This window comes from Salvia hispanica, chromosome 1 (genome assembly GCF_023119035.1).
Source record: "Salvia hispanica cultivar TCC Black 2014 chromosome 1, UniMelb_Shisp_WGS_1.0, whole genome shotgun sequence".
In the NCBI taxonomy this organism is placed as follows: domain Eukaryota; kingdom Viridiplantae; phylum Streptophyta; class Magnoliopsida; order Lamiales; family Lamiaceae; genus Salvia; species Salvia hispanica.
In genome coordinates, this window is record NC_062965.1 from 4,395,711 (window position 1) to 4,406,073 (window position 10,363).

General features: G+C 32.1%; 1 protein-coding gene across 6 annotated transcripts; it reads left to right on the top strand.

Annotated features, from left to right (window-relative positions):
- The first annotated feature begins 246 nt into the window (after positions 1–246).
- Positions 247–3,075, top strand: LOC125203575 (putative late blight resistance protein homolog R1B-16). Of its 6 annotated transcripts, none has more exons than XR_007173400.1 (3): positions 247–470; positions 706–2,758; positions 2,831–3,075. XR_007173400.1 is itself a non-coding variant. In XM_048101988.1 (3 exons), exons 2-3 carry the CDS (start codon positions 2,094–2,096, stop codon positions 2,859–2,861), a joined length of 693 nt encoding a protein of 230 aa, XP_047957945.1. In that variant the 5' UTR covers positions 247–470; positions 706–2,093; the 3' UTR covers positions 2,862–3,075. The 6 variants fall into 6 exon arrangements, 4 of the variants coding, with proteins under 4 accessions (XP_047957945.1, XP_047957937.1, XP_047957916.1 ...); XR_007173401.1 differs by having other exon boundaries at positions 2,843–3,075; XM_048101988.1 differs by having other exon boundaries at positions 2,834–3,075.
- The last annotated feature ends 7,288 nt before the right edge of the window (positions 3,076–10,363 follow it).

Here is a 10,363-nt window from a genome sequence, read left to right on the forward strand (position 1 = left end):
ATTACTCATATATATCAAGTTATTTACAACTTGTACCAAAATTAAAACATTAATAATAATAGGAATTTCATTATTCATTGACACTAATTTAAATATGAAAGGAATTCTTTTCCTAATATTTTTTCTAATTCACTCCTTACAACATAAAATATAACGGTGGGTCCACTACCATGTATTCCCAGCTGCAATATTTTATCTTTTTCTCTCTCTTAAGTATGAACATGAAAAAAAAAACTAAGAGAGAAATTAAGAGAAAGAAGTCTCACATTTTACACTCTCCCCGCCGATCCCAATCATCTCCCCAGCCTTCACGCTGCCGCGCCGCTTGCTTTCCTTTCCATCACCGGTTGTCCATCTCTGTCTCCCCGTCACACATTCTCACAGCTCTGTTTCTCGACCCACCGTTGTCCGACCGCCGCCAGCCTAACACCTCAAATCTCTCTCAATGTCTCTACAATTTCGAATCCTAGGTAAGATTCTTCCTCTACTACATTAATTTTGCTGCTAAACTTACTTATGGTATCCAATTATTGTTCTAAGTTTGAGAGTGAGGAACAAAAAAATCTGCCCATTTTTCCAAAATCATGTCTTTTGTAGAATTGTAGTAATAATTAAAATCATATGATATCTCTTTTCGATTGTTTAGATAATGGATTAAGGGTTTTACAAAAAAGTCTCAGTGATTTCCGGCCTCTCATTTTGCAGAGGTGGGTAAGAGCTTCTACTTATGATAGTCTTTGCTGAGTGCGAAATGTAAAGAGATGGATTAGAAAAATGGCTTACAATCTTCAATCCCTTATCACCATCCTAGAACAAATTCTTAATCCTGAAGAACTGCGTTGGAATGTTGGTCACAACAAACCACGACTCGAATCCTTACTCGAAAAAGCCAGATTTCTGCAGGAAATTCTTGAAAAGTCTTCACTTACAAAACTAGGAAGTTTGGAGAGGCAAATCAGAGATGCAGCTTATCAAGCAGAAGATATTATTGAATCAAGCATGTTTCATCAAATGCTTTACACCCCTCAAGGGATGAGGTTTACTTTCGTCACGCCATATCTACATAAAGTAACACAACGGCTTGATTCTGCGAAAGAACAAGTTGTGAAGCTTGTGGAGGGAAAGGCGATGCTAGCTCGCAGTGGTGCTTCTATCTCGCAACATCTTGAATATTTGAAGCATGTGGAGGTGGAAGAAAAGGAGATGTCGGCCATCAGTTCAATGAGTACTGGTGCACCTTCCTCGAGCTTGAACAAGTACTTGGTGGGAATTGATGAAGATCTGCTGCAGTTGAAGGATCGGCTTACAAATATGGAGCGCAAGCTGAAGATCATTCCCATCGCTGGAATGGGTGGAGTAGGAAAGACTACACTTGCTCGAAAGCTTTATGAAGATCTATTGATTGTTGATCGCTTTGATGCTCGTGCTTGGACCACAATTTCACAAGATTACAATATGCGGGCAATTCTCTTAAGCCTTCTTCGTTGCATAATTGGAAAAGAATGTGACCAACATGTTAATAAGGAAGATAATGAGTTAAAGCATATTTTGTATCAGAGCTTGTATTGGATGATGTATGGAGCACGAAATTCTGGGATGAGATAAGGATCTATTTTCCAGACAACAATGAGGGGAGTCAGATTGTGATCACTACTTGAGAATCAGGTGTGGGGAAATATGCCAACTCTTCGAGTCTGATGCATCATGTATTCATGTGCAGTTGCTAAGCAATTCTGAAAGTTGGAATCTACTTCACCAACTTGTGTTTGGAGAAGAGGATTGCCCTCTTGTGTTCCAAGAGATAGGTCAAAAGATTGCGAGAGACTGCGGCGGGCTTCCTCTAGCCATCAATGTGATTGGAGGGCTACTATCTAAGATCGAAAAATCAAAGGATGCTTGGGAGAAAATTGGGAACAGCGTCACAGCTGCAATTGCTCAATCAGATGAGCAGTTCTCTAGTATATTATCTTTAAGTTATAACCACTTGCCGAATCACTTAAAACCTTGTTTCTTATACATGGAACCTTTCCCTGAAGACTATGAGATTAAAGGATCTATTGAAGATGAATTGCCGAATCACTTGAAATCTCAAGATGAATGAGTTAGAGTCGTTGAAAGATGAGGACATGAAATATAGTGTTCTATTGAAGCTGCAAATGATTCGGCGCGTGTATCTAACTGACTCGGCAATCAGGAATGGTTTCCTCAAAAGCATTCCAAATATTAGAAAGTTGGGATGTAACATAATGGGAACATCCATGGGAATAGATCATAGCCATCTTCACAAACTCAAAATATTAAGAGTCTTCAGTAGTTGTCTTTCCAGAGTTATATTTCCTTGTAATATCAGAAAACTGTTTCTACATGATTGTGCAATAAAGCCGGGAGAGTTGACGACCCTACATAAGCTGGAAGTGCTCAAGATAAATAGATGCATGTTTGGAAGCGAGTGGGAGAGTTGCGATGGAGATATATTTTGCTCACTGCAGTTTCTATGTCTTGAAGAATTGCGTCTTGTGCGTTGGATAGCCGATGAGACCAACTTCCCTAGACTCCGCCACCTATTTATAGAAGACTGCCCGCATCTAAAGGAAATCCCTGGCGACATTGGAGAAATCCCAACACTCCAATTAATCGAGTTAGTAGGTTGCAGCGATTCTGCATTGGCCTCAGCAAGAAGGATTGAGGAGGTGCAACAATCTGAATACGACAACTACGATCTCAGACTTCGTATCTCACGTGATCACACTGCGAAAAGGTAAAAGCCAAGTTCATTGATTTACTCATTGATTGCATTTTCACATACATATCTCATCTCTACAACTTCAAGGTGTGGTTTCAGCAATGCTGATGAATCATGATACCAACTTCTGAACTTCCCAAGACCTTCGACTCTTTGTTAGTTGTTAACCAGGGCTGTTCTTGATGGAATTCCATGCTGATTTTGTAGTTTTTGAGGTTATTTTGTGAATTGTATTTCCACTTGTTTGATCTTGTATGGTTAGTGCTGTCCACAATATCTTGAATGTCAACTTTGAGCATCGTTATGAAATGGAGTACATCATTTCTGGGGCTTCTCTGGTATGTACTTCATTTTTTAAGTTACCCATGATTAAATTCTTGATTACTTAATTACTCTTCTGTTTAGAGCTCGAAACGATCATGTTATTCTTATCTTGTGCTTGAAAAGAGAGTATGAAGTTGTATGTTACGTAGAAATGTTATGTTGTGTTATTTTACTACTCAATTAGTCAATTCTAGTATCTTGGCTGCTGTTTTAGAGTTACTAAAAATGAAAATGTGTCATTTTAGTTGGGACAAACTATAAAAAGTAAAATGTGTCATCTTAGTTTGGACGGAGGGGTATTTATTTTGAAAATGATTAGGTGGTATTCAATTTCCTAGATAAAATAGTACCAAGATATTATAATCTAGGATTAAGATTATTTTAGTTAAAGGAAGTTTGAATATGATTAAATATCACATGATTATTTTGTGATTGAATTGTGGAATTCAATCTCATGAACTAAACATGCTACCTATTTAATCTCGAGATACAATCTTACAAATCAAACGCTCAATGAAATATATTATTCATGTTACTATTATTGAACATTACAAACTACACTCACTTTATACTCCTTCCGTCTCTAATAATTTGGCACAATTTGACCTGGCATGAGTTTAAGAAATATAGTACTCCCTTCGTCCCATAAAAGATGTCACACTTGTGGAACGACACGAGATTTTAGGAGGTTTTATTTTGTGTGTTAAATGGAGAGAGAAAATATTATTTTTATATTCATGTGAGAGAACTTTTTCCAAAAATGAAAATGTGACATCTTTTATGTGACAAACTAAAAAGGAAAGTGCGACATCTTTTGTAGGACGGAGGGAGTACTAATCAGAAAGTGAGTTGAAAAAGTTAGTGGCATGTGAATCCTACTTTTATATATTAGTTTATAATAAAACGTGGGTGAAAATGAGTTAGTGGATGTGGAGTCCACTATAAAAATGAGAAAAATGAAAGGTGATAAATTTTTAGAAACGAATAAAAAAAAATAAGTAATAAATTTTCAGGAACAGTATTCATTTTCACATAGTATGAACTTCCCATAGGCAGTTGCTATACTTTTCCAATAGTATCGATCGACAGTCAACTAATTAATGTTTTCAAGAACATGTGAAAATTATGTGATATGCTACGAAAAACGGAAAAGTCGATTGACCACCCAATTAAGCTTTATTTATTGGTGTCTTAACATGGGTCATGGTCTTGGACTCGTGAGTTGCATCTTTAGATTGACCTATTTAAGAAAATATTTAAATTAAATTATTTCAAACAACAACTTTGAATTGAATTACACCAAAATATACGTCTATAAGTGACGTTTTTTCCAAGTTATTGCAGTCACAAAAATAATAAATTCAAAATTCTAATTAACATTCGATTATTTTTACATACTTACATTCTATCATAAATTCTCAATTAGATTATGACTGTCAATTTATTTTTCCTTGTTTTTCATCAATATTATTTAAAGGCAAAAATTTATTATTTGTATTTTATTATTCTTTTTTAATGATTAGTCAATGTTTTAAAGTCTAAATGATTAAATTTACATTTACAAAATTGAGATTAAATAAATAATCATATATTTTCAGATATTTCATTAATATTTTCTTTTTATAAGTGTATATGCATAATGTGGTTGTTAAGGAGTATCATTTTATATTTAATTGTGTGCTACGACATAGTTTGAAACTCATTATTTTCTTTCTATTCAAAGAAAATTAAGACTATCAAAGTTGAAAGAAAACAAATTAAGAAATATATACTCCTATAATGACAGTTCCAAGAGACTTCCTAACTAGGAAATCCAAGTTGGTCTCATAATTCCTGCATAGATTCACATTTGTCGGCCTATTCCCATTTTTTAAACTCCAATCTATCAAAACTAGGGCCGGGGAAAAATATCGAAATACCAAAATATCGGCCTTATCGTACCGAAAAAATATCGAAAATACCGAATTTTCGGTATACCGTGACTTTCGGTACGGTATGATACCTTACCGAAAGATTCCGGTAAGGTAACGGTATGAATTTTCAAATACCGCGGTATACCGGTGCATACCGAAATTCGGTATATACCGGAAATTAAGGTATATACCGTTAACTAAGGTATATACCACAAAAATATAAATACAATTATATATAAAATATATTTTATATATTTTTAAATTATAAAATCTATTGTGAAACATAAATATAATTATGAATAAATTATATTTAATTTATTTATAAAATTATAAAATATAATTAATATTCTAAAAACTCTGATTTTCTATTTTAATTGATGTTGAAAGTCAGGTATACCGCAAAAGTATGGTATACCAAACTTCGGTACGGTATACCGAAAATGAGGTACGGGTATCGGTATGAAAATTAGTCATACCGAAAATACGGTATACTGAAAACTTTGGTAAGATAAAGGTTGACTTTTTTGCATACCATATTAACGGTAAGGTATACAGTATGGTGGTTTCGGTAAGGTATACCGTACCTACCCACCCCTAATCAAAACTAATTGGAGTTTATAGTTGAAACTTTAAAATCTTTAGAGATTATATTTACTCACGGCTCACGCACTTTGGGTGAATTAACCTTTCAATCTAGCTAGGAGTATTAATTAAAAGGAAAATGTAATTGAACTACTACCACTTAAAAAACGGCTTCAAAAAAAATTACTTATAGCTTTAAATATACTACTAATACTTTAAAAAATGTTTTCATTTATGTGTCTCAACCCAAATCAGAAGACGCAAATAAATTAAAACAATTTATCACCAACTTAGAGACACTCTCTTTTGTATCTTAAATTGTGACGTAATTGCATCTTAATTTTTGTATTCTTACGCACTTAATCGTTAAAACATGCACTTAAGAAAGAGCAAAACCACACGTTAAGTACAATTCAAAAACACACTTATATATTAGTACTACATTTTTGGTAGTATATACATTGCAACTAAGCCATTTCATATGGAGTATAGTTTATGAAACTTTATTTTAAAAGAAAATTATACCATAAAAAATTATTTTTTTTGAGATATTTTAGATTTGTTCATTGTCACTGAAATGGCACATATATCATTAAATAATATAAAATCTACATCATTATAACAATAAATTGATTTCATTACATATATTATATCTATGACATTACAGCAATGAATCTACACATAACATTGTCGATTATTCCATGAGTATAAAAAAGTTGATTCCCTAATTTACATTTATTGTATAAAATAGTAAATCTTATAAATATGTCACGTGACATAATTTAAAGGCAAAACACATCCTTAAGTCCGTGTACTTTGATTATTTATTTCAATAGATCCCTGTACAATTTTTTCGTTTTAGTAAATCCTTGTATTTTTATATTCGATATATTCCAATCCTTATTTAACGGTTTCCGCTATAAAATAACACAGCATATATTAATTATTTAAATATAATCCATCTAATATCCTAGTTGAAAAATATCAGCATAACATAAATATAATTAAAAAGGCAAAAAATTTAAAAATAAAACCTAAAATAGCGCACAAAGACGAGGAAATTTGTTGTTTAATTATAAGCGTTGGAACACATTCCGTTAAATAAGGATTGAAATATATCGAATATAAAAGTATAAGGACTTATTAAAATGAAAAAATTGTATAAGAATCTATTAAAATAAACAATCAAAGTATAAGCAGTTGTGTTTTGCTTAATTTAAATGGTTGGCCCTAATATAAAGGCTATAATTTGTACACTTTGTTTTTTCTTTGTGATTTATAGCTAGATTTTGTTTTGAGATTTGTTACTTTGCACGATGCAATTAGACATTTGAATTCTAATTTGTCATATGTGGAAACCTGGAACACAAGTTTACTTTGAATTTGAACAGTATTCGATTCTGAAATGGTATTATAAATTCAACTATAACAACGAAAAAAGTCCCTTAATTTAATTTAATCACGTAAGTTATTTGGAAAACCAGACATAAAACTAGCTTATTAATTATTGCAAATATTACAATTACGTATCAATCATGTGAATATGTCTATGTTTATTAGGTTGTATAGTCTATAAACTAATTATATTCATTCGAAATAGAAACTAAATTAAAAATAATGATTTTGTGTCATCGAAAATTTAGTTTTTGAGATAAATCATCCAACCAATGTTAAGTTGGGGTCAAAATTAATAACAAGAATGGATACTTAAGTTGAAATTAAATCCTAACTTTTTCCAAATTTCAAATCTTATATGGTATGCTGAATGACTCATTACTTAAAACAATCAAAGCCCAAAAATTCTTACTTGTTAATAGTCAATTAAACCTATCAACAACTAGAAAATTAGTAATCTCATTTTGCCTCCACGGTATAAATATTCGTATCCCTACCATCAAATAATCACACATTTTTTAACAAATGAAGAACTTCAATATTGCACTAGTTTTAGCTCTAAGCTGTCTTTTATGCTTTGAGATGGGCCAAAGCAGCAGATTATTATTGCATGATGAAGCAATGAGTCTTTTCATGAATTCCCTCGAAAGAGGTCCCGTCCCTCCCTCCGACCATTCGAGCTGCACTAACATCCCTGGCAGCAGCGGTGGCACCGGATGTCCCATCAAGGAAATGCACTTTGCCGGTCGTCGTCGCGCCCATGCCCCTCCGCCTTCATTTGGAGCAATGACTCTAGAGAAATGAAGATCTTTGCTTTGTAAACTTTAAAGTAGGTAATTTAAGCATATGGCAAAGAATTATAGGAATATTATTTTATTTTATTGTTAAGTTATTTTTTTATAATTAATTCCTTTTGTGTATTATATACAATAATACAAGGCGTACGTGAAGTAGTAATCATGTTAATACCATATATCTGTATGGATTTCAGCTGATTCATTGTAATATGAATTTGTATATATGTATATTTGTAATTTGCTGTATTATGATCGATTTTAGACCAGCATTATATTAAAAATGTTCCGATTAATTTTTTATTCGCAAATCAACGTTTCTATTTAAAAGTAATGCTATAAATGCATATTAAGTTTGATCATCGAACCTAGTACAACAAGCAATGAAAAATTATTACAAATTAATTAAAATGCAACTTGCAAATGAGTAAGCCGTTCAATTTCCCTGCAATAGTTTGTTAATTGAATTTCGTTTCATTAGGCTTAATTATTAGCTCAAACATTCTAGCATAAGTTTCATAAATAATCTCCTATTTATGAAAAGAAATTTACTACATTTCTGGGCATAAAAACTAACTAATTATGTTCAGAAAATTGATAATATTATATGCGGAGTACAATTTAAAGTAATAAAAATCAATTTGATTAATCCTCAGTTCGACTCAATTCTTAACTACATTCGATTAGCAAATGTCTTGGAAATTAAAACGAAAATACTTTCACCATACACAGTCAAAAAAATAGAAACGGATACGTAAATCTAAATACTATAACTGTACTATACTATTTTAACCTGTGTATTTGATACGTATACTCAAAAAATAATAAGTTAGGCAAAATATAGAGTGGGCTAGCTGGAAAGTTAATTAATATTAAATGCGCACTAATCTCGAATTATGTAATAAACTTAATTACGTAATTAGAAGCTTAATTGGAACCAACGTGGATTCTCCAAAGCTGGCGGTCATATCTTTATCAAGAACTCCTTCGGTCCGCCATTAGGAGTTCCCGTTTACTTTTACTATAAATGGTAGATATACCTCACTTTTACTATAATATCTCACTTTCCACTAACTTATCACACTTATATTCTATTATAAAACTAATACTCCCTCCGTCCTATATATGTCACTTGAGGCTTTTTTTCAGCACGAGATTTAAGAAAATTGTGTTTAGTGAGTTAAATAAAGTAAAAAAGAGAATAAAGTAAGAGATGATAAAGTAAAACAAAGAATAAAGTAAGTGTGATTAGATGTTTTGATTTTGGTTAAAAAGATAAATGACTCAAGTAACTTGGGACAACCCAAAATGAAATACGACTCAGGTAACTTGGGACGGAGGGAGTATATAAAAAATAAGTCACACATTTCACTATCTTTTCTCACCCACTTTCTTTTATACTCCTTGCATCCGCCATTAGGAGTCTCGATTTACTATTTTAGTTCGTCCGTCATTAGGAGTCCCGATTCATTTTTACTATAAATGGTAGGTATACATCACTTTCAAAAAGTTGGGTTTCCCACGAACTTTGAAATTGGCAAATAATATCATGAACTTAACCCCGAGTTTGTTATTTCCCACCAATGAAAAAATTCTGGCAAATAATGTCATGATACTGATTTTTTTCGTAATTTCTCGACAACAACTTCGAGAGTTTCATGATTTTCAATATTTGAGAATAGTTTTTCTTAAAGCACACCCTCCAAATTTGTTCTTTAATCTATTAATATAACCAGAATTTTGGCACTGTTGGGAAATAACAAACTCGTGGTAAAGTTTGTGATATTGTTTTGTAGTTCGTGGGAAAAATCCAACTTTTTTCAAAGTTCCATGATATCAGGTGTCAATATCTCTATATAAAAATAAGCCCCATATTCCAACTATCTTTTCTTACCCACTCTCCTTTGCATTTTTTAAAACACGTGTCAAACTCAAATATGACTCCTAATAGTGGACGGAGAAAGTATTTCTTAAAACGAATGTTGAACTCAAATGAGACTTCTAATGGCAGACGGAATGAGTATCAACAATTATTATCTGTGGTAGGCTTTGTCAACGGCACATTTACATGTTCGTCACAATTGCTTCCGAATATTTAACTATTGATATAAACATAGTTTTGTAGGGGTGATATAAACATCTCGCTTTTTTATAATGGTATAATTTTTAAGTAGAGTTAAAGTGAATATTTTTTAATTAATAATGTTTCTCATTTACCTTGTGGACTTGATTGAATGATAAAAAAATGTCTTATCTAACGTATCGTCTCAAATCAACCTCTGCCATGAATGAGAAGAATCCGTGAGAATTCCACATTTTGTGAGAAATGAGAATAGCGAACAAATACACAAAATAAAATCGACGAACAAGCACATTAAATAACAAGGAGTTGTTACAAATAAATACTCTTTGTCAAGTGAAACGATTAAGGCATGAAAATAAAGAAAGTGATGTGAGGCTGTCCGTGAATAAAAATAAAAAATGAGAAAATAATATAGGCAAGTTTAAAAAGAATAAATTAAAAAGATTAGGAAAATAAGTTGTAGTACTATAAAAGAATATATTCATCATAAAATCTAGGAATGAAAAACTTAGAAAACAAAATCATCTTT

What these genes read in the sequence shown, in the direction of transcription:
- LOC125203575 (XM_048101959.1), top strand. Translation starts at nt 775, where the DNA reads ATGGCTTACAATCTTCAATCCCTTATCACCATCCTAGAACAAATTCTT.